Source organism: Aotus nancymaae, unplaced genomic scaffold (genome assembly GCF_030222135.1).
Source record: "Aotus nancymaae isolate 86718 unplaced genomic scaffold, 86718_ANA_hifiasm-v0.15.2.pri h1tg000007l, whole genome shotgun sequence".
Taxonomy (NCBI): Eukaryota; Metazoa; Chordata; class Mammalia; order Primates; family Aotidae; genus Aotus; species Aotus nancymaae.
This window is the reverse complement of record NW_026988418.1, coordinates 58619546-58643655: the sequence shown is the minus strand read 5'-3', so window position 1 is coordinate 58643655 and position 24110 is coordinate 58619546. Positions and strand designations below refer to the sequence as shown.

General features: G+C 41.8%; 1 protein-coding gene and 1 pseudogene across 2 annotated transcripts in view; both read right to left on the bottom strand.

Annotated features, from left to right (window-relative positions):
• Positions 1–1240: 1240 nt before the first annotated feature.
• CD58 (CD58 molecule) overlaps positions 1241–24110 on the bottom strand; it is a 57130-nt gene continuing 34260 nt past the window's right edge. For both annotated transcript variants that reach the window (XM_021674156.2, XM_064372657.1), the window contains exons 3-6: positions 23382–23645; positions 8562–8645; positions 5893–5929; positions 1241–1516 (exon numbers count right to left, since the gene is read on the bottom strand). In XM_021674156.2, the coding sequence (XP_021529831.2) occupies positions 1507–1516; positions 5893–5929; positions 8562–8645; positions 23382–23645 (395 nt within the window). In that variant the 3' untranslated portion in view covers positions 1241–1506. The remainder of the gene's footprint in view (positions 1517–5892; positions 5930–8561; positions 8646–23381; positions 23646–24110) is intronic.
• On the bottom strand, positions 19901–22683 carry LOC105721672 (nucleosome assembly protein 1-like 4; annotated as a pseudogene).

Below are 24110 nucleotides of genomic sequence, written 5' to 3'. Positions count from 1 at the left end.
AGAGAATACCTAAATTAAAGATAGACTCTTGGTGCAAACATAAAACAAAGAGAAGACTTTCAGAGGGCTCCCAACTGTATGTGGAAGATTCACTGCACACATTTATCTTCTTATATTATGGCTTGGTGGTTAAGAGGGTCCTGGGGCCACACTGCCTGGGGTTGAATCCTGGCTCTGCCACTTACAACTAACCTGAGGCAACTCTCTGTCCATTCTTCATTTGCAAAACAAAGAACTGAGGGAACAGTGATAAGGTGGCTTCCCCTAGGCCCTGAATACAAGAAACATGGGAAAGAAAACAGCTACCCCTTGAGAGGCTGTGGAAGGCAGCATCCCCTGGGAAAGCTGGGTTTGGACTAGAACCGTGAGGTGAAGGAAGCATCACAGGAGAGGACATCAGGGATGTGGCTGCTGATGGATGGAGGCAGAAAGCAGGGCATACAGAGCTACATGGGTCAGAAGTCTCCACGGGAGTCCTGGCCTTCCTACAGGACCTGGGACAAAGGGTTTGACAAGATTAGTCTAAGACTGGTAGGAAGCCATGCCACCTGGAGGTGGGGGAGCTGGGGAGATGTGGGTCATCCCAGAAACACTCGGGGCTCCTTTCCCACTCTTGCTGAGGCCTGTGGGAGCTCAGAGGCAGGCTGTTCTAGAGAGGACACGCGTAGCCCGAGAGCTTCTTGACAAGCCCAGCTTGGAGTCAAGAAATACTGATTTCTTCCTTCAGGCTGGAGAAGCTCAGGTAACAGGAATTCCAGGGGCAGTGCAGGCACAGGCTAAGGCGTCTGTGTACTGACTCAGGTTTACACAGCTGCTGGCGGCAGCTGGGACCATCCACCTCTTCAGGAATGGCTGCCACTCATTTGTTATGACTATGGGTTTCCGGCTATTGTCTGCTGTTGACCTCCCAATGTGACAGCTAAACAGTGCAACAAAGCAGGCTAAGTCACGGCAGGGAGAGAAGTCTCCCTGCCCCGCCTGTGTTACACAACTGCCTCAGATGGCGGTGATCTGGTCTTTTCAAAAGAAGCGGAAGTAAAGACCCGTGTGTTCACCTGCCTATCACCTACGATGTGGAACCCAGCGAGGGACAGTACGTGGTTCATCAGCTCCCTCACTCCATGACCGATCTACAATGAATTATTTTTCCTAAAGCAAAGGAGAAACAGTATAGATTCTAAAAGAGTATGTGACTCTTATTTTCTGTCTTAGGAAAACAATAGCAAAACCACCTAGGCACTTGTGTACATATTTACATTTATTTACAAAAGTTTCTATGTTATCAGTAAAAACCATCTTTTGATAAAAAAGCAAGCACCAAGTCATATAATATGCTGATGAGATTCATACTAATGCTTGTTCTTTGTTAGTGGGTATTTCTTCTTAAAAAAACAGCTGCTTCAAGAGTTCTTCAAACGTTGTAATACTCAAACGAAAAATCCGATGGCTTTTTAGCTTTTAAAATAATTTAGTTATTATGCCATTGGCTTCATCTTCTGTTAACAATCAACTAGAGCTACAAAAAAAAAAAATTCATATTATAAAATGCAGTAAATCTGGGCTGCAGACCAGGAGTCCTAATTACCCTCCCATTCTAATGTGAATAGCCTTTTTGTAATAAACTCATCAAAACCACGGGAGCTAGGGAGCAGGGATGGAGGGAGAGGGGCCTTGAGCACTCATTGGATGTAGCCTGGGTCCCACCTGAAGAACAACCTTCAGGATGCTGCACTCAATAGCAGCCCCAAGGCTCCTCCCACCGACTCTTTGAGTAGAACTGAAACACCAAACAACAGAGCGGAGACTGTTAGATCCATACGTAAACTGTCACCTATTCCCAATAGCTACTTCCTTCTTTGCTACATGAAACTCCTGGGGATGGTTTTCTTCCCACCGCAAACTTCTCTTCCTGTGTAGTCACCTCTGTGGCAGTGACAGAAGAATCTCTGGCTGTCTCAGAGCAAATCAGCCAAAAAACAAAACCACACCCTTGCTTGAGCAAGCCCTCAAACCGAGTCCATTTCCTGCCCTCCCGCCCTTCCGCTAGTCTGCGTATTTCCACGGAGTTCAAAATCAGACCAGCCCAGAGCTCCCCACACATTCCATCTCATTGGTAGCAAGAATTCATGAGAAATTAGGGCTGTGGTTACAGGGGTGAGGGAAAGGGGAGTAAACTGAGTGTTTCCCTCCTTGGGAGCCTCACAGAACATGTAATGGGTGCTGTGCATTTCTGAGGGAGATAAAGTGAGAAATGTTTTTAAACCAGGTTGGCACACACAGGACCCTTGCAGGGGCAGCTTTCTGCTGGTCTCTGCTCCTCCGCCCTCTCCTCACTCACTACAAGGAATCAAGCCTGCTTCTCCAGCTTGGCCCCTGCCTGAGATCCCACCTGTAAATCTTTCTTCTCAGAGAAATAGGACTCCCTGCTTCCTATTTAATTTGGCTGACTTTGTGATCTGTTTTCTAGATACTTACACAAAAAAATACCAAGGCACTCAGAAATTGCCTAAATTGAACTGCCTGGGTGAGAAGTGTGGCATGGTCATTGCCCATCAGATGTCTGTCATCTACTCATCTGTCCTCTGCTCTTCCTGATTGGGTTTAGTTCTTCCTGGTTCTGCTCTCGTGCAGCTGGGGAAATACTGCATTTGTTCCTGCTTATGCTTGCCCCTTTCTCATCTCCTTCCCCGATCCCCTCCATCTTCACCATACACAGAACCTTTTAACATTTTAATTTAACTTAATTTTTTTGATACCCAGGCTGGTCTCTAACTTCTGGGCTCAAGAAATCCTCCCACTAACTCCTGGGCTCAAGGGATCCTCCCACCTCAGCCTCCCAAGTAGCTGAGACTACAGGTGTGTGCCACCACACCAGCGTCATAACCCTTTAGTAACAGCTTGGGCTATTCCCCTTGCTGCCACAATGGGTTCTTTAAATTTAAAAATGATTATTTAATAGGCAGTAAACACACATGATGCAGAATTTGAATAGTAAAATATACCAAGAAAAGTAAGCTCCTCTCCCAATCTCAGCCCCAAATACTCAGGTCTCTTCCCAGAATGTTACCTTAGGGAGAAGGTCAGTGTTACCTTCCTAGACTCATCATTCCAAAGCAGTGCTTTTCATGCAAAACGTTCCTGTTCAAGAACCTACAATGGCTGCCATTTCCATATCACTCCATTTAATGACCCTGACTTCCAAGGACCTACTTGCAAATATTCTGTGTCTTCTGCCTCTACTTCAAGTGCCAGGCAGATCAATCTCACTATCAAATAAATCACATCAGATTTAATTCCCTCTCATATATTTGCCTCTGCTGTTTCTCCCACCCAGAATCCCTTTTCTACTCTACTCTTGCTCTGCAAATGTAGGTCACATCCTATCCCCTCCAAAGCTTCTCTGATGATTCTGGCCTCTTCAATCCCCCTGCACTGGTTGCTCAGCCCTGACCATTGTATCACACATTCTGCCTATCAACTGTACTTCCTAAGTCCTTCTAAGAGTTTCTCATGCTCACGTGCATCCACTCTCACTCCCTGGTGTGGCCACAAGCTTCCTGTGGGAGGAGCCCTATTATATGCCTTCTCTGAATCCCACACAATGTCTAGCCTCACCAGGTACTCTGACCCCACAGCACCAGCCAGCACAGTGCCTGGCATCGCATCATCTCCATAATGTTTGTTAGATGAAAGGAACAGATGAAGGAGTGAGTTCTGGAATGCCCATCACCTTTCCCCATGGCCCTAGATCATGCCCCCCTGATCCCCATCATTGGTGATGAAGACGCCTCCTCCATCCACTCAGGCTTCCCCTCTACTGTAACCACCTAGATCTCAGCAGAGACCCGACTTGGCTCTCGCCCTCACCTGGTGTTCAAGCATATTGCTCAGATCTGAAATGCCCTCCTGTGACCAGAAGCCTGGAGGTCCCTACCTCTCCCACCTCACCTCATCTCCAGCTGCTTGGCTCCTCTCTGCCCGGCCTCCTGGACCATCAACTCCTCAGGGCCTTGGGTCCTCCCAGCTTGGGCCAGCTGAGCTGCCCCTTAGACTCCCTTGACCCCAGGCCTCCTGCCACAGCTGGTTTCCCCCAGTAACCTAAGCACTGTTCCACATGGCAGCTAAGGAGAAAGGACACCTCGCAGCCCATCCATCGGTCCCACCTCACCTAGGCCCATGCTGCTGCTTAGCCATCCTCTCTTCATCCCTGCACTGACCGCAGCAACTGACTCAACAAAACCAAAGGTCCTGACCCCTCACCCACCTCCTCGTCTCTGCAGCTTTAACATGTAGCCTCCTCCCTCAGAGCCTCTAATCTGGGGCTCCCCTGGCTCTGATCCCGGACTTTGCTTCCCCAGTCCTGCCTCCTCTGCCTCTTCCCACCACCCTCGGGCATCTGGCTTTTCTTTCTTGGTGACCTCAGGTGCTCATGGCATCAATCACTGTCCAGATGAAGAGGCTCCCCAATCTGTACCTCTAGCCTGCAGCCCACATCTCCAATTCTGTGCATGGACATCACTACCCAAGTAATACACCAGTACCCTAAACTCAACCTGTCAAAGCAAAAATTTGTAATTTTCCTTCCCGAGCAAGATTCCTGGGTGACTCCTCTGCTACACTTGGTCCTGTCACTTTGATTTCTCTTGAGTGGTAATAGTAACAATAATCATAATGGCTAACATTTATTGAACACTATTATAAGCCAGCCACTATTGTGAGCATTTTACTTACATTAATATGTTTTGACACAGTTATTTCTATGTTATTATCTATGCTATCATTGCTATTTCTATATTATCATTATGCCCATTTCCCAAAGAAGACAACCAAGGCAATGAGAGTTTAAGTGACTTGTCCAAGGACTGCGAGAAACTGAGCTGGCATTTGAACCAGGGAGTTTGGCACCAGAGCCTGCACTGCCAGAGGAAAGTTTTGCTGTTTCTCTCAAATCTAGCCCTGTACATTACGTTCTGCCACCATCACCCTGACTCAGGCGCTCTTCTCTGCTTGGCTGGATTATTTCATTACTCCACTAACCAGTGTCCTCATCTCAACTATTAATGTGTCCTATGCTTTGCCAGCAGAGTGATCTTACTAAAGCATAGTTCTGCTAGAAAACTCTGCGGTTCTCCCCAAGAATGACCCACAGCCTCTCTCAATGTCTCAGCCTGGCCCAACCTGACGGCCCAGTCCCATCTTTCTCTAAACCCTTAACACTTGCTGCTCCAAAGAGGATGGCTTGCCACTTCTTCTCCTGCCCTTCACACCCTGGGCCTTAACTCTTCCCCTCATCCCTCAACACCCAGCTCGTTCCTTTGCCTGCTGACCACCAGTGGGATCTGCCAGAAGGGGGCCTCCTGGAGCATCCTATGGCAGTTTAACAAACCAACATCGCTGCTAAGTGTGTTTGTATCCTCTTTTATTTGTGACTACAGGCCCAGCTCTGACCCTGGCTCCTGAAGTGAACCCAATCCCTGAACCAACTTCTCCTGGGATGGGAGGTGGAGGGAGTGTACTATAGTGGTTAATAGTATAACTCTCGGAGTCCAAAGACCTAGATTGAAATCCCAGCCCACCACTTACTAGCAACGTGACCTTGATAAATCATTTGACTTCTACGAGTTTCGTATGCACTGTCTCTAAGCAAGGGGTATGATACTCTTGTAAGGCTCATTGAGAGGGTTCCAGGAGACGATATGTAGAGAGTGGCTAGCGCAGTGCATGGCACACAGTTGGTACTTAATACACTATGGTCCGTATATCTGCTGATGTTACTTCTTATTACTGTACAAGGCAACCAACAGATGAGTAGAATCTGGCTTCCCAAGTAACGGGCATCTACAGCAGGGCTGCTCTTGTTCTGGCACAGTGCACAGCCTGCAGGGTACTTACTTGTTTCTGTCTGTCTTTCTGTCACATTTCAGAATACCTGAAAATGAAGAAATTGTCCTCTTAATTGAAGAACTGAAAAGAAAAGCTGAAATGTGGGGTTACTGACTGCCTATTAGAGGCCTAAATATGGAAAACTAACCCAGAGCCCCATCAGCCTGGGATTTCCTGCTATCCTATATGTTTAAATCAAATTGGCTACAGAGCTGGTCCAAAGAGTTGTTTAAAAATCGGTCAGAACATGATAGAAAACCACATGCAAACACTGTTGACAAAATGGCTAATTTTCCCTTGTGCTTAAGGCTGAAGATGCAGGGAAGGCTAGAATGGTTTGGACTAGTGCTGTCCAGTAGAAATATAATGCAAGCCACATCAGCAATTTAAAATTTTTGGTAACCGCATTACAAAGTTAAAAAAATAGGTACATTTTAATATTTTATTTAACATAATGTGTCAAAAATATAAGATTATTTCAACATGTACTCAATATAAACATTTTCTAATGAGATATTTTATATTCTCTCACACATGGTCTTAGAAACGTGCTGCTTTACACTCACAGCACATCATAATTTGGACTCCCATATTTCAAGTGCTCCACAGTACATGTAGCTCACGGCTACTCTTTTAGATATTAGGACAGTGCTCCCACACAGGCATGCATTGGTTTCTTGCCCACAGGGTACCCACCTACCCCACACCTATGCTAGGGGTCCAGAAGCCTAGTCAACAGAGTTGATTAGAGCTTTATAAAACTGTCATCTACAGCTAGGCAGCTGGAGCTGTTTCAACTCTTTTTTTCCTGAAGGTTCCATGCCAAACATCTCACTATTTCCCAAATAAAGACTTTAAGGCTGCTTAAAGGTTGAGATATTTGCTGAGAAGTTTTGTTTTTGTTTTTTGAAACAGGGTCTGACTTCATCACCCAGGCTGGAGTGCAGTGGCACAATCTTAGCTCATTGCAACCTCCACCTCCCTCCCGTCTTAGCCTCCTGAGTAGCTGGGACTACAGGCGTGCACCACCAGGCCTGGCTAAATTTTGTATTTTTTTTGTAAAGATGGGGTTTCACCATGTTGTCCAGGCTGGTCTCAAACTCCTAGGCTCAAGTGATGCACCCATCTAAATCTCTTAATGTGCTGGGATTACAGGCATGAGCCACCATGCCAGGCCTCCAAATTGTTTTTTTAGAACAAATTTTTTTTTTTTTTTTCAGATTATCTGGGGCTAACAGTATTGACTATTGGAGTAATTTTCTGTATATTGAATGACCTTTTTTTTTTTTTTTTTAAGTTAAATCAACCAATTGTTTGGAAGTTCTATGTAAACTCAATGCCACTTCTCTTTAGTTCAGGCATCCTGAGTTAGTTCTTTAATTGAGATCTACAACAATGCTGAGTGGAAAATGATTTTGGTTTCTGAGAACCAACCTGTTCAGGAGATGACTAACTATAATACTGCTATTTGGGGATTAAAATGCATTTTTTTTTTTTTAATTTGAGCTCCCAAAATATTTTATGCATTGGTAGTAACTGAAAACTTTCTTCAGCTGATATAATATTGTTTAGTGGAGAGTCAACTGACTGATAATCTATTATTTAGGGATGGATTTTCATGGTATTTATAACTTATAATATGAAAATGTTATCCTCAGGAAATTATATTTAGCACCAATATCCCAAAATAGTCTAGGTCTGCACTGACCAAGAAAATTTTCTGCAGTGATAAGATTATTCCTTATCTGGGCTATCCAGTATGGCAGCCACTAGCCAGATGTAGGTACTGAGCACCTGAAATGTGGTTAGTACAACTGAGGAGTGAATCTTAAATTTAGTGTTATTTCATCTTAAAATTTTATATTTAAATAATCATATGTGGCTAATTGGCTACTATACTACACAGTGCAGGTCTAGGGAAACTGAAATCTAGTTAACAAACCTGATTCAAGACACAATGGATCCTAGATGCTATCACTTGTAGAAAGTTTACTCTTTGGCATTCCCCGTAGGAGTGACAAGTTAGCCTGGCATATTTCCTTTTGGTGAAGGCTGATATGGAAACTGCTGTGGCATGAAGAATATCTGCTCTTCAGATTTACAGTCTGGTCCCTGTCCTTTGGGATTTAAGAGGGATTACTCATCACCAGAAATGAACAAGCTGGGAATAGGTCATCAATTCTCCAAGCTCTATGACTGGCCCAAGATTGCTGGGGGACTAAGAAAGCCTCAGGAAGTAATAATATAAGCATAATTACTTGTATTACACAAGTCACTCGACTCAACCAAAACTCCTTTCCTACCTGGGAGCCCCATCCATGGTATATGACACGAAAATTATAAAGGTGGCAGCCTAAGAGGTCTTTAGCAAACTCTGACTTGGAGACCAGAAGTTTAAGTATATTTTTAAGCATATCACAGATAAAAGGAGGCTATGCAACAGGTCCAGGATGTGTTCCCAGGCCTTGTAAAGCTCCCTGAGGCCCAAGGATTCATTCTATCTTAAGGTAATGCAGAATCTTTGGAGGAACCTAGCCTACTCAGCAATCCCACACAAAGCAAAAAAGTTTTTGTTTCTTTTCAAATGTCTAAAATTTCAAACTTTGTTTTCATCCTTATTGGCCTTTGGAAAACAAACGCAATTTTAAAAACAATTTTGTTTTAAAAAGCATACATACCACACATATACAGCATAATACATGTTATAGTTATAATTACTCCTAATACTGCTGCTATCAATATATATCTGTTCCTTGAATGACCTGTAAAAAAAAAAAAAAAAAAAAGAAACTCAACTAGTTGAACTAATCAAAATAGATCCTCCTTATTTGCAGATTCCACCTTACAATTTGCTTATTTGCTGAAATTTATTTGTAATCCACAAATCATTACCCACAGTAGTCATTCTCAGACATAAGAACAGTGATGAAAACTTTGAGTCACCCAATAAGCAGATTCCCAGCAGAGGTGGGAAAAGGTGAAGCTCTTCCTTCTTGTTTCAGCTCTTACACTGTTAACAACTGTCCTATCTGCAGTCTATTTAGTGGAATAATTTTGCATTTTTATGCTTTTTTGTTGGTGATTTTACTATTTTAAATAGTCCCAAAGTATAGCGTAGAAGTACTGACAGGAGTTCCTAAGTGCAAGGTTGCAATGTGCCTTGCAGAGAAAATAGGTGTATTAGATAAGCTTCACTTAGGCATGAGTTATAGTGCTGTTGGCTATGAGTTCAATGTTAATAAATCAACACTATATATTAAGGTTTATTTAAACAGAAATACATATAAAAAAAGATTATAAACAGATTAACAAAAATGTTATGACTACAGGCTCACAGGAACCCACTCCTGTATTTTCCCCCCAGGAACATTAGTTCAGTACTTGTTATTTCAGTGTTCAACTTGACTCTGTAGAACTACTACGAATAACAAGATTCGACTATTTCTAAACAAACATATGCACAAGCTTGATACATTCCAGACCCTGTGTTATTTATTATTATTTTATTTTACTTTTATTTTTTGAGACTGAGTCTCTTTCTGTCGCTGAGGCTGGAGCGCAGTGGCATGATCTTGGCTCACCGCAACTTTCACCTCCCAGGTTCAAGCAATTCTCCTGCCTCAGCCTCCCGAGTAGCTGGAATTACAGGCACCCGCCACCACGCCCAGCTAATTTTTGTATTTTTAGTAGGGACGGGGTTTCACCATGTTGGCCAGGCTGGTCTGGAACTCCAGAGCTCAGGTGATCCACCTGTCTCTGCCTCCCAAAGTGCTGGAATTACAGGTGTGAGCCACCGTGCTTGGCCTTTTTTAATAAAAGAAGCAAATATTCCACTAGAAGGTTTGTTTCTAACCATCTCATACTGTCAGTGGAAGCAGAACTTGGCATCATGTTTGGTAGGGAAATTCTGGCAGTATACAACAAGCCTTAAAAGTATTTATTGGCCGGGCGCAGTGGCTCACGCCTGTAATCTCAGCACTTTGGGAGGCCAAGGCGGGTGGATCACGAGGTCAAGAGATTGAGAGCATCTTGGCCAACATGGTGAAACCCCGTCTCTACTAAAAATACAAAAATTAGCTGGGCATGGTGGCATGTGCCTGTAGTCCCAACTACTCGGGAGGCTGAGGCAGAAGAATTGCTTGAACCCGGGAGGGGGAGGTTGCAGTGAGCCGAGATCATGCCACTGCACTCCAGCCTGGCACCTGGTGACAGAGCGAGATTCTGTCTCAAAAAAAAAAAAAAAAAAAAAAAATTATCATGAAGCATCTAGGCCTTGTACTAAGTCATGTGCCTATGGTCTCACTAAGTCATTACAATGTTGGGCAAGTGTCTTAACCTCTCAGTGCCTCCATTTTCTCATGCACTGTTCTTAAGTGCAGCTATCCTATGAGATATTTATATACATGGGATAACTATGAGACTAATAAATATACTTATCTCATGGGGTAGCTGCACTTAAGAACAGCTGTTTTATACTGTCATTAACCTATTGAGTAGATGTCATTGGTATTTCTATTAATATCTTGTGACTCTGCAATTCCATTTCTAAGATGTTTCCTGGGGAAACTATCAATGATGCATCCTTCTTCTCCCCGCAAAAAGGCACAAAGATATTTACTGCAGCCTTACTTAATACACTATAAGGCAAAAACAACCTGAGTGTCTTCAACAAAAAACTGTGGTATGTTCACAAGGTAAACTCTATCCTGCTATTGAAAATCTAAAATCAGAGTACACAATACACTAAGAGCAATATGACGTGGATATGGGAAAGGAAGGGAAAGGAAGGGATAGGAGGAGAAAGAGAAAATGAATGAATAAATGAGAGTAAGAATACGATCACACACTTTCCTTTTATTAGGAACACAGGTGTGTTAGAACAAATAGGCAGTCACCTACTGGTCAGATCTGAGAAGACCCTGGCCAGAAACTGCTAGGTACCCCCGAATATCATTTTCCCTTATTTAGTAGCAGAATTCAGATTTTCCTTGGCAATAATACTCACTAAGTAGTGCTGTATACGGCCCTCAGGTGGCATATGATGCCTGGTTGCTTTTCTTTCCACGATGTCGAGGCCATTGAAGATCATTGTCTAGAGCCATAATTTCATCAAGGGTTTGCAAAGTGGTTTACAATCTATCATTCCTTCTTTACTAACTACAATCTTCACATAAAGATAAATTGCCCCTCATTAACAATGTGGTTATTCTAAGGTTCAGTTTGTATAGGAAAAGCAGTGTTTGATTCTCTTTCTTTACCATTTTCAAGATAATGAGTTGGGTCTCAAGCATTCTCTAGACATGACCAATGAGTTTTTAAATTTGTTTTTAGTACTAATATGAACTCATGAACTGAGCACAATTGATGTGTTTCAATCTCCTGAAGTTGTTATTCTTATTGATGTTCCAATTGCCTCATTTTTGGCCAGAGGGAATCTCTTCAGAGTAGCTCCTGAGTCCTGCTGTAACATCATAGTAAGTCTTTTTGATAGATTTCTTGTTATGCAGTAAAATAAGATATTCAAGGCTCATTTTAATGCATTCCATGCCCCAGATATGAAATCAGCCAACTGTTCCAAAGGCCCTGGTTCATTTTCATGGGAAATGGTAATTAGATACCATAATCTGGGTTAAGGTGGCCAATCATCCTGGTTTTCCTGAAACTGTGGAGTTTCCTGGGATGTGAAATTTGGGTGCTGAAACTGGGAAGGCTAAGCACATCAGGAAACACTGGGCACTCAGATCTGGCTCCAAGAACCAAGCATGCAAATTGCTGTGGGACTGGCTCTTGTTTCTAGAACATTTCAATGGACAGACCAGGAAATACACGATTTTTTAAGAGACAAAATACATTAATGGGTAATGCTGACATTATGTTGAACCCTATTCAGTTGCTAGGATTCAATGATTTTTGGCTAGAGAAGCAGCAATTTCATATGGTTTAAATTAATACCTTTAACTAAATCTAGGGCTACAGTTTTTTACTTAACCTAATCAACTTACAGCTGAATTTACTTTCTTTCATGCCAAACATCCCAACATTCAATAACAATATAAATATTCATTTGCTTTTTCCTGCAATACATACTCAACAGTAACCAAATACCAACATTACCACCAACTATATAATTACTTAAAACAGATTACAATATTTTTCTTTGTAGTTCTTTTTATCCTTAGAATGCAGTCCCTTCAAATATGCCTCCAAATTACTATGTTTTTAAAACACTTGGAATGGTTCCTCTATTTGGGGTTATTCTACCAACTTGATTCATGGCTTAGTACATTAGCTTTACTTGGCTTTACATTTTTGAGTTTTAGATTTCAACAAAACTGAGCAGAAGCTACAGAAATTTTGCACATACACTCTGCCCCTACACATGCAGAGCCTCCCCATTATCAACATCCCTCACCAGAGTGGTACATTTTTTAGAATTAATGAAACCACACTGACACATCATTACCACTAAAAAATCCATACTTTACATTAGGGCTCAGTTACATATTCTGTGGGTTCAGACAAATGTATAATGACATCATTACAGTATATACAGAGTATTTTCACTGTCCCCAAACTCCCCTGTGTTCCACCTATTCATATCCCCTGCCAACCACATCTTTTTACAGTCTCCATAATTTTGCCTTTTCCAGACTGTCACATAAGTAGAATCACATAGCATGTAGCCTGTTCAGATTGGATTCTTTTACTCAGTAATATACATGTAAATTTCCTCCATGTCTTGCCATGGCTTGATAGTTTCCAGTGCTGAATAATAGTCTATTGTCTGTATGTACCACAGTTTATTATTCACTTACTTAAGGACATCTTGGTTGCTTCCAAGTTTTGGCAATTACTAATAAAGATGCTATAAACATCATGTGCAGGTTTTTATGTCAACATAAGTTTTTAATGCTTTTGGGTAAATACCAAGAAGCATGACTGATGCACTGAATGGTAACAGTATGTACACTTTTGTAAGAAACTGCCAAACTGTCTTCCAAGGCTGCACCATTTTGCATTTCCACCTGCAATAAATGAGAGTTGCTCCACAACCTCACCAGCATTTGGTGCTATCAGTGTTCCAGATTTGGCCAGTGTGATAGGCGTGAAGTGGTATTTCATTGTTGTTTTTGTTTGCATTTCCCTGATGATATAGGACATGGAGCATCTTTTTTTTTTTTCAAGATAGAGTCTCTCTTCACCACCCAGGCTGGAGTGCAGTGGTGTGATACCAGCTTACTGCAACTTCCGCCTCCCAGGTCCAAGCAATTCTCCTGCCTCAGACTCTCAAGTAGCTAGGATTACAGGCATGCACCACCACGCCCAGCTAATTTTTGTATTTTTAGTAGAGATAGGGTTTCCCCATTTGGCTAGGCTGCTCTTGAACTCCCGACCTCAGGTGATACACCCGCCTCGGCCTCCGAAAGTGCTGGGATTACAGGCATGAGCCAGCACGCCTGGCCAGGGAGCATCTTTTTATATCCCTATTGGCCATCTGTACGTCCTCTTTGGAGAGGTGTCTGATGAGGTCTTTGACACATTTTTAAAATTGGGTTGTGTTTTTCTTGTTGAGTTTTAAGAGGTTTTCTGGTATATTTTGGATAACAGTCCTTTATCAGATGTGTCTTTTGCAAATATTTTCTCCCAGTCTGTGGTTTGGCTTCTCATTCTCTTGAAATGGTTTTCACACAGCAATATTTTTAATTTTAATGAAGTACAGCTTATTAATTCTTTCTTTTATGAATCATGTCTTTGGTGTTGTATCTAAAAAGTCATCACCATATCCAAAGTTATCTAGGTTTTCTCTTTAGGAATCTTATAGTTTTGCATTTGACATTTAGATCTATAGTTCATTTTGAGTAATATTTTGTGAACAGTATAAGGTCTGTGTTTAGACTCTTTTTTTTGCATGTGGATGCCCAGTTGTTACAGCATTATTTGTTGAAAAGATCATCTTTGCTCCATTGTATTGCCTTTGCTCTTTCATTGAAGATCAGTTGACTATACTTATGTTGGTCTATTTCTGAGCTCTCTATTCTGTTTCACTGATAGATTTGTCTTTTATTTTTCCACCAATACCACAGTATTGTTGATTACTGTAGCTTTATAGTAAGTCTTGAAGTTGAGTAGTATCAGTCCTCCAATTTTGTTCTCCTTCAGTATTTTGCTGGCCATCCTGGTCTTTTGCCTGCTCATTTAACTTTGAAATCAGTTTGTTGATATCCACAAATGACTTCTGATATTTTGCTTGGGAATGCACTGAATTTATTGATCAAGTTGGAAATAACTGACATCTTCACAATATGGAGTGTTCCTATCTATGAACATAGAATATCTCTCCACTTATTTAGTTCATCTTTGATTTTGTTAATCAGTTTTATTGATTTTCTCATATAAATCTGGTACATATTTTGTTAGACTTGTACCTAAGTATTGCATTTTTGGGGTGCTAATGTAAATGGCATGTTTTAAACTTCAAATTCCACTTGTTCATTGCTGATATATAGAAAAGTGATTGACTTTTGTATATTAACTTTGTACCCTGCAACCTTGCTGTAGTTTTTTATTAGTTCCAGGAGGTTTTTTTGTCAATTCTTGGACTGTATACATAGCTATTCATGTCATCTGAGAACTAAAATAATTTTCTTTCTTTTCAATCTGTATAACTTTTATTTACTTTTCTTGTCTTATGGCTAGTGCTTTTCTTGTCTTATAAGCTAGTGCTTATAGTACAATGTTGAAAAGGAGTGGTGAGAGGAACATTCTTTTCTTGTTCCTGGTCTTAGTGGGAAAGCTTTAAGTTTCTCACCATTACAGGTGATGTTAGTAAGCTGTACAGTTTTTTTGTAGGCATTTGTTAACAAGTTTAAAAAGTTCCCCTCTATTACTAGTTTACGAAAGTTTTTATCATAAATTGATATTGGATTTTGTCAAATGCCTTTTCTGTATCTATTGGCATGATCATGTGATTTTTCTTTCATAGTTTGTCAACGTGATAGATTACATTAACTGATTTTCATATGTTGAACCTGCCTTGCACACCTGAAATAAATCCCATTTTGTCACAATGTATAACTCTTTCTATATGCTGTTGGATCCAACTTGCTAATATTTTGTTGAAGATTTCTACATGTGTGTTCACGAGAAACATTTGTCTTTAGTTTTCTTTTCTTGTGTTGTTCTTTGGTTTTAGCACAAGAATAATGCTGGCCTCATAAAATGAGTTAGAAACCATGCCCTCTGCTTCTATCTTCTAAAGGACATTATAGAGAATTGATACAATTTATTCTATCTTCTAAAAGAGATTACAGAGAATTATATAATTTCTTCCTTAAATGTCTGGTAGAATTCACCAGTGAACCCATCTGAACCTGGTGCTTTCTGTTTTAGAAGATTGTCAGTTATTGACTTGATTTCTTTAAACTCCCAGGCTCAAGTCATCCTCCCACCTCAGTATCACAAGTTGCTAGGACTACAGGTACATGCCACAACACCTGGGTAATCTTTTAATTTGTAGTAGAGATAGGGTCTCCCTATGTTGCCCAGGCTGGTCTTGAATTCTTGGCCTCAAGCAACCCTCCTGTCTTGGCCTCACAAAGTGTTGGGATTATAGGCATAAGCCACTGCATGCAGCCTTCTTTCTCAATTTTTAAAAGGAGACGGCACATTCTTAATCACTATTCTTCCCAAAGGAAATCTATAAAAGTCACAAGAGATCAACTTAAATCAGTCCAAAAATTCTCGTACTTCTGTTTCTGCCTGTTACATTTCATCTGGTTCAAACTTTGTTCAAATATTCTTAACATTCTTCATCTCAGTCTACATAATGTTATTTCCTATGTTGAATTTCTTTCCTTCTTCTCCTTTTTCCTACTTCCCCATATTGTTGTGTTTTTATGATGAATTTTTCCAATTGCTCTCATTTATCTTAGGGGTAAGATCAAAGGGTGTTTTTCTGAGGCTCTACCTTCAGGGCCCTTCAGTGACTTACTCCCTGCAAGTAACATAATATCCACCTCAGCTATGAAAGAAAGATTATCTAGCTGAACTCAGAACAATGTTTGTTCTGCATAACTTCAGGTCGGAGCTGAACAATGTTTCTTTTATGTTCTTGGTCCATAAATGTGGAGAACAGTTGGAAACTGGTACTCTAGAGAATGTCCTCTTGGTCCATAAATGTGGAGAATAGTTGGAAACTGGTACTCTAGAGAATGTCCTCTTGCCTACCCCTTCAAAAAATGTGCCCTTTTCCTAGGCTCCCCTTTAGAATTCTGTATCAATGTGGAGGGTCTTACAATCATCCTACTTCTTCCCATCCTACTTCATATCTATAAGAGATAAGAATCCTACTTCTTATCTATGAGAGAATGGTGAAGTCCTTGGGTTTCTTTACCTGGAAATAGCCTTTGACTCTGAAACGTACTTAGATTTTCTTTTCTTCTTTTCACAGCCGAATACATAACTGGCTTATTGGACTACCCCTCTTCTTACTTAAAGCCCAGGAATCTAGTTCCTACCCTCATCTTCTCACAAGGACTGTCAAAAACAACCTCCTAAGTGCCAAATGTACAATCTCTTCTACGTTGTCCTCCTTAAACCATTGGTTGTATATGATGTTATACCAAACATCCTCTCTTGAAACTCTTCCTGTATCCTGAATAACAACTAACAACTTTACAGTGACTGACCATCATCAATACTCTTTCCCACATGTTATTTTATTAAATTTCCTCAGCCTTTATAAAGTAAGTACTATTATCCCCATTGTATGGATAAGGGGACTGAAGCTCACAGATGTTTCATACCATGTTATCTCCCACATTCACACTGCCAGTAAGCAATGAAATCAGGTCTGGGGCCCAGGTTTTCTCACTCCCAATCCCATGTTCTCTTCTATTCAGAATTTTCTCCTGCCCTCAACTTCTCCATTTTCTGATCTGTGTAAGTCCGTCTATATTCAGGTGCTGCCATAAACCAGCTTTCTGACCTTGAGGTTTGTGAACATCTGTAGCACAGGCATAAAACCCACATGCCATTTACTCTGACTGCAGATAAGGAGGAGCAAACTGTGGGAGCATGACACGAAGGCGAGAAATAATTGCTCACTAGCTTTCCTTCCATCTCCCAATGCCTTGAGCTGCAATTTTCAAATGGTTTACCAAAGGAAGTAAATTCCAAATTCCAGATTATAACTGTACATCTTTGAGTCATCTTCTTACTTTCACTTCACCAGTACAGTGGGGAACACACAGTACTTTGAGTTCAGACGGAGTTGGATGTCAAATCCTGGCTTTGCTCTTAATAAATGTGCATACTCGGTCAAGTTACTTAACCTCACTGTGCCTCAGATTCCTCCTTTATAATACCCACACCACTAGGTTGTTGTGTGGATTAAACGTGATGCATTTATGTAAATCATTTACAGCAGTTTGTTGTGGAGCAGGCCTTCAGTAAATATTAGTTCATTCCCTCAATACAATATGAGGTGGACAAGAACTCTGTCTTCAATCTTAACTGTCTCTAAAATTCTTCTTTAGATTATGTGTAACTAGTTAATAATGCCACCACCCCATTTCTGGGTTGCGGTGATGGTATGACAGTAGATGTCATGACTAAAATGACCACCAACCACAAAAAGGTCCTACTAGACAAAATGTTACAAGAAACATGAGATAATGCAGTAAAAAGTTAAGTTACATCTGACCAATATCTATGTATATCTACCTGGTATGGGTTTCTCTAGCTGACTCCTGTGAATAAATCAAAGAAAACCTTAAAACTTGATTTGAGATGTATAAAGAGTCAGGACAGTATCATACAAAAACACTCTAGAATTCAAAGACCTAAATTTTAATTCTATCTCCAATACTTAAGTGACCTTGGGCAAGTTACCCCACGTGGTTGAACCTGTCTCCTCATTCTTAAAAGGTGAACTGTCTGGCCAATCTAAAACAGTAGTGGGGAGGAGCAAATGAGGCATTTATTTGGAAGGGTTTGCTAAAGGAGAGCAGGCTAGTCAATGTGAGTTACTTTGCTTCACTAATAAAGCATCAGAAATTTTGGATGAGAAATCAAAACCTGAAAAAGTAAGATCTATTATTTAACTGTTATACTTTCATGGGTTGTATTTGTTATGATGCATGTGGTTCCACACAAATGCATTCAAAAATCATCACAGAAAAAAAAATCCTGGATTGTTATTGTTCAAAAGAACCAAAAAGATCATTAAGTTCAGCTCCTGGTTTGCATTTTAAAAGGAGAAGGTCCTCCAACATTTGGTTAACAGAAACCAGGGTCAGAAGTCCACATGTATGTCTCAGATGTCAATACTACTCCAGGAATTAAACACCTAAGAACTATCAAGCAACATTCCTCAAACTTCCAAACTCTATTGTATATATGTGAACTATCAATTTGGAAGAACATGTAAAAGAAGGACGAACCACCATTATTTAATAATTAAAAGAATGTTTTCAAATTAATGATATTTATTTCAAGTCAATGCGAGGAATATTATGATGATGCTCTTTCACCAGACTATCTACAGGGAAAGTAATCTTACTCATGTCTTCAATTGCAATGGCAAACATAAAGTGAAAATTGTGCAAGGGCAAAACACTGTTTAGGGGATTTGAAAATCCCCTCAAATAGTCCATGTAATTCTATAAAGGGATCTTAGTCAGAAATTAATTCCTTCAAGTACTTTGTCTCTTGGAACACTTAAAACTTTTCAAGATTTCAATTTGCTTGCTCTGTCTGTATGTGGTCATCTTCTTTCTCCTTGTCAGTTAGATCCAGCACACATATACCAAAAGGCAAAAGCACACCGGTTTTATTTTTTGTTGTTCCCATTATAAAGCAACTATCTGCTTTCCTTGGGTATTATGTAACACACAAAAGGTGGAATTAATAAAGGAATGTTTGCTCCACGCTTAACTATTATAACTTTGCAGCCAGTTTTAAAACTTCTTGCAATTGTGTGACTTGTACAAACAGTGCTCCTTTGAGTGACACCTCTGTGGGTTTGATCTTTTCTCTGTCTTCAGGAATCAAATACATCACTTATAAATTGGAACTTATTTGCACGTTTTCTTTTTTTTCTCCACATTTCACAACTTTAATAGCATATTCTAACTATTCTGTACAAATTGAAAACACTGGATGCAGTTACAAATGTGTTTCAAGGTTAGGCTGAGCACGCTCCACAGGCCTGGTCAGTGCGACACGGCTATCCCCGGCTGCCGGAGAGCGCCGCCACCCACTCGGAAACCCCACCCGCCAGCCGCCAATCGGTCACACCAAACCCAGGACCTTCAGACAGGATGAGTGGTGGGGCCCAGCAATGGAACTACTGAGAAAGCAGGACTTGACGCTTATATGCTCAACTGAAACGCAGGACTTCCCAGCCCAGCCCCTCACTGTTGGAAGACCGTAGAATCCCAGCTCGGCAGCAGGGCGGCGCCTGAGTTGCCAGGACAGGCTCCTGGCATCTTCAGCCGGGTGGCAGGGAGCAGCGCTTTTTCCGCACAGGGCTTGCTCCTGATAGGAAGTGGCACATCTTCCTGCTCAGGTCACCAAGGTGGTTCAGAAACGGTAAAGACCAGCAACAGTGAAAGACTGCAGTCCTCACAGGCAAGAAGGGCGAAATAAATAGGAGGTGACCCGCGGCAGCTCTTGCCTGAGCTGGTGTGCCACGACCCTAACCCACCTCTAAAAAAAAGAAAATCAAGAAGCACCGTCCTAAGGAGAACACAGCCCTACTCCACACAGCCCTTCTGAGATGATTAACACCCAACAGGTGACACAGGCTGCACTCGGCAGGCTGGAAAGAGATGAGTCGGTTTCTTCAAATGAAAGGGAAGAAATCAGTCCAAATGCAGGAGTGGTAGGACAGTTCTAGGTTCCTGGAAGCACATCACCAGACTTCGGTCCTTTTTGCCAAGTGACCCCTACCCCACCCCATGTGGTCTATGGGGCCCTCCCGCAGGGAAAGGCCCAGGCAAGTCCAGAGCTACTAGCACCAAGGCTGCAGAGGGTGCTGGATGAAAACTCCCATTTCAGTGGTCACTGTACAAGTTAAGCAAAATAATAAGGAAAAAGAAAAAGTGAAAGTGAAAATCTTGCACTTGAAAACCTGTTAGATGGAAGAGCTGTCGATGCAGCAAGGACCGAGGCCCCGCCCACAGGCTGGAGTCCCAACAGCGACAGCGGGTAGGCCAGGCGCCTGCCTTCGCTTCCGACTGCTGCTTGCATTCCGCCGGCTAGCTGGGTTCCTTCTTGGGGTTAATTCCCTCATCATCCTCATCTTCTCTCCCCCTTGTCACCTTCTAATTCCTCCTCTTTTCACCTTCTTCAAAACTGTCATCATCCTCTATGGCATCCCCAGTGAAGTACAGCACAGCCCATGGGACTATCCATTGGCTCACAGAAAAAGTGTCCAATTTCAAAATCAGAGGCTAATGTGAATCCAGAACCTTTATGCAGTGATTCTCCATCCCCGGATGCTTTCAGTGGATTGAAGAAGTTGAAAAATGATTCATTGGGTACTCGTTTTGTAATTGTTCTAACAGTGCCTTGACACTTATGTTTGCGTTTTTTTCTTGATAGTTTTGCCAGTAACATGCTTTCCTTTCTTCCAGCAATATTACACCCATCACAGTTCACGATCTCAGGACATTTGAAGGAAAAGGGATCGGCCTTATCTGGTTCTGATTTCATCTTGTAGGTTTCTGTCAGGACTGAGTTGGTGAAGTAGTCATTGGGTTCAAAGTGGAACTCTCACACAAAAGACAGGCTGTCCAGGGTCAGAAAACTTTAATATCCTGCGGGTGTTTGAAGATTAGTTCATCATATTCCTGGACTAATTCACTTAGCATAGCTATGTTTCTAAAGATGGTAAACCAGAACTCTAGAACGCCTTTGGGATTTGGCTCTTCAGCTGTTACTGCTGCTGCTTCTGTTAGGACTGCTTTTTCTTTCATGTCTCCTACCAATTTCTCTTCCTCTTCATTTTCACTGTGCCATTCTGATTCCGCATCTGTCGGTTCAACATCACGGATGATAAATTCTCTTCCTTTGTCAAAGAGAGGCTGGTATAATGCTGCACACTTTCTTTCTAAGTCACGAACTTCTTCATAGAACTTGGCTTCTATAAGGGCACATCTCACTTGAAGTTGTTTCAATGCATTAATTCTTCTTTTTACTGCTTTAGGTAAAATTTTGATGTAGCTGGAAGGGGTGTAAAGGACATCGTTGAGTCGCTCCTGTAAAGCTGCCCAAACTCAAGGATTCTGCATCACATGATCTGTGAGCTTTTCTGTATTACTTGCATTTTTAGCCGCTTCCACGGAATCTGAAGGAACCCCATCTGAAAAACTTGTTATCCACCACCTGACTGTTTTTATCTCCTTGGCTGGTAAACCAAGTCCCGTGAGTAACTAGTCCAAGCTCACTCAGGCCAGTCCTCGGGAGCGCACGCCGCCCATCTCTCTCACACCTCACAGCTCCCAACAACTAAGAAGAAACACCAAGAACGTTCTTCCCCTTCAGACATGCCCTCGGCCATACGAAACTTAAAATCAAAACCCCAGTTAGCCCAGCCTGCCCCACAGGGGCACATGATGACTATGGCCCAACATAAAAACTCAAATTCCTAAACATCTAATAAAGAGGTCCTGGACGTCTCCACCTTAAAAACGGGAAGCCTGACCGCTCCGGGCACGCCCGGCCACGTAACCACCACGCCCTGGCACACTGGGCAGGCTGGGCTAGCGGGAGATTTGAGTGGCCAAAGCCTCTACCCACCTTCTCCTTCGCGTCTGTGCCTCCTCTGCGGGGCTGCTCAGGAAGCAGCTTGCGGTGCAGAACAAAGCGCCCTGACCTTCAGGGCAGCAAGCGGGCTGGGAGGGGCCTCCCGCCAGCATCCCAGGCCCGGGCTCCAGGCCCCTGGCCCGCCGCTGCCTGCCTTGACGAGGACGACGTACTTTTTCTTGAAAAATGTGTTTCCTGCCTTGAACTCCGGACCTCAGGTGATTTGCCCACCTTGGCCTCCAAAGTGCTTGGATTACAGGTGTGAGCCACCACGCCCGGCTGAAGACCTGGAACCAACCCAAATGCCCATCGATGATAGACTGGACAGGGAAAATGTGGCACATATGCACCATGGAATATTATGCAGCCATCAAAAACGATGAGTGTGTGTCCTTTGTAGGGACATGGATGAACCTGGAAACCATCATTCTCAGCAAACTGACACAAGAACACAAAATCAAACACCACATTTTCTCACTCATAGGGGGGTGTTGAACAATGAGAACACATGGACACAGGGAGGGGAGCATCACACACTGGGGTCTATTGGGGGGAAACAGGGGAGGGACAGCGGTGGGTAGGGAGTTGGGGAGAGATAGCATGGGGAGAAATGCCAGAGATAGGTGAAGGGGAGGAATGCAGCAAATCACGCTGCCATGTGTGTACCTATGCCACAATCTTGCATGTTCTTCACATGTACCCCCAAACCTAAAATGCAATAAAAAAAAGAAAGAAAGAAAAAGGAAAAATGTGTTTCCTTTCCAAAGAAGTTACTCTGCTTTGTCTGAAAATAATATAACTTGAACGGCTTTAAGTTAGTTTGAAACAGTTCAGAAAAGACTAAATAAATGGAAGAGTTAGAATGGCTCACCAGTTAAAATCCAAGTTTCTTATATTTCTTGTATTTACTGATTTCCCTTATCTGTTTCAGCTGCTTGTTCAGAAAAATTTCATTCATAGACTTACCTTATCCCAACCCAAGAGACTCATATTCTCTATTTGCCCTGGAATCCTGCTCACTATTTACAATTATATTATTCTGAATAATAGTATTTACTATTTTCATCTCTTCTTTTGTATTTTAGTAAACTACTTTCAAGTTACTGATCTTTTTGTTTGTTAAACTGGGGATATAATATAAAAAAAACAGGTAATAAAAATTGCAAATGTAAGTAATAGTAAAATGACATTAGAAAATCACAGCCAAGACAGAGTAACTGAGTGTTAGGCCTAAGGAAACACATCTAATGCATGCTCCTGCCTAAGGAAACATATCGAATGCATGCTCCTGTAGCAGATATGCAACCTTTGAGAACATAATCAATATTAAGAATATTATAAAGCAGCATTGTGAATAGTTAAAACCATGAGCTCTAGAGCTGGATAGCCTCTATTCAAAACCAGGTTCTACCACTTACTAGCTCTTGACCTTAGGCCAACAACTTAAACTCTCTGTTGGTTTCTCACTAGGAAATAGGGACGAATACTAGTATACAACTTACAGGTTGTATGAGGATTGCTATAAGATTGAATTAATTAATACATGTATTAGAATTTTGCTCAATACAGAAAGTGCTAAATAATGTTAGCTTTATATGTATAATGGGGTTTCTGTTAAAAATTGTAACTCATTTTACATTTCAAAATTGTGAACCAAGCCTCCATGACACATTTCATTATTTACTCACCACTGTTTGGGACACAGGTTTCCAGAACAATTGACGATGTTTTATTAGCTAATGGATTGCTAGCAGTACACTGTATTGTCTGTAGAAGATCATCTTTCAGCTCAAAATATATTTCGGTTGAGTCATGTTTGCATTGCTCCATAGGACAATCCCATGAGTACTCTGTAAGTTCTGGATGGCTGTTATAATGCTCCGATAACTGGCAAATGACTTCAATGCTTCCATTAGTCAATGCACAAGTTATTCCAGGAGATGGAAGATGCTCTGGAAAAAAAGTATAATATTTAGTACAGAAAATAGTAATATTTAGACACATCATCTGCAAATGTATGAAGAGCTCCCAACTTCCTTACGAGCTTGAAACGATGAGCAAACTCCTTGAGCATCAAGGGATGAGAATTCTTTCTTTTGCTAGGTCAGATCTACCTGTTCAAATTTAACAGAATAAACTCAGACCCTATATGGCTTGCCTGTGTGTCTCCACCCAAATCTCATCTTGAATTATAATCCCCATGTGTGAAGGGAGGGACCTGGTGGGAGGTGATTGTACCATGGGGGCGGTTTCCCCATGCTATTCTGGTGGTAGTGAGTGAGTTCTCATGACATCTGTTGGTTTAAAAGTGTGTGGCAGGGCCGGGCGCGGTGGCTTATGCCTGTAATCCCAGCACTTTGGGAGGCCGACGCGGGTGGATCACAAGGTCAAGAGATCGAGACCATCCTGGTCAACGT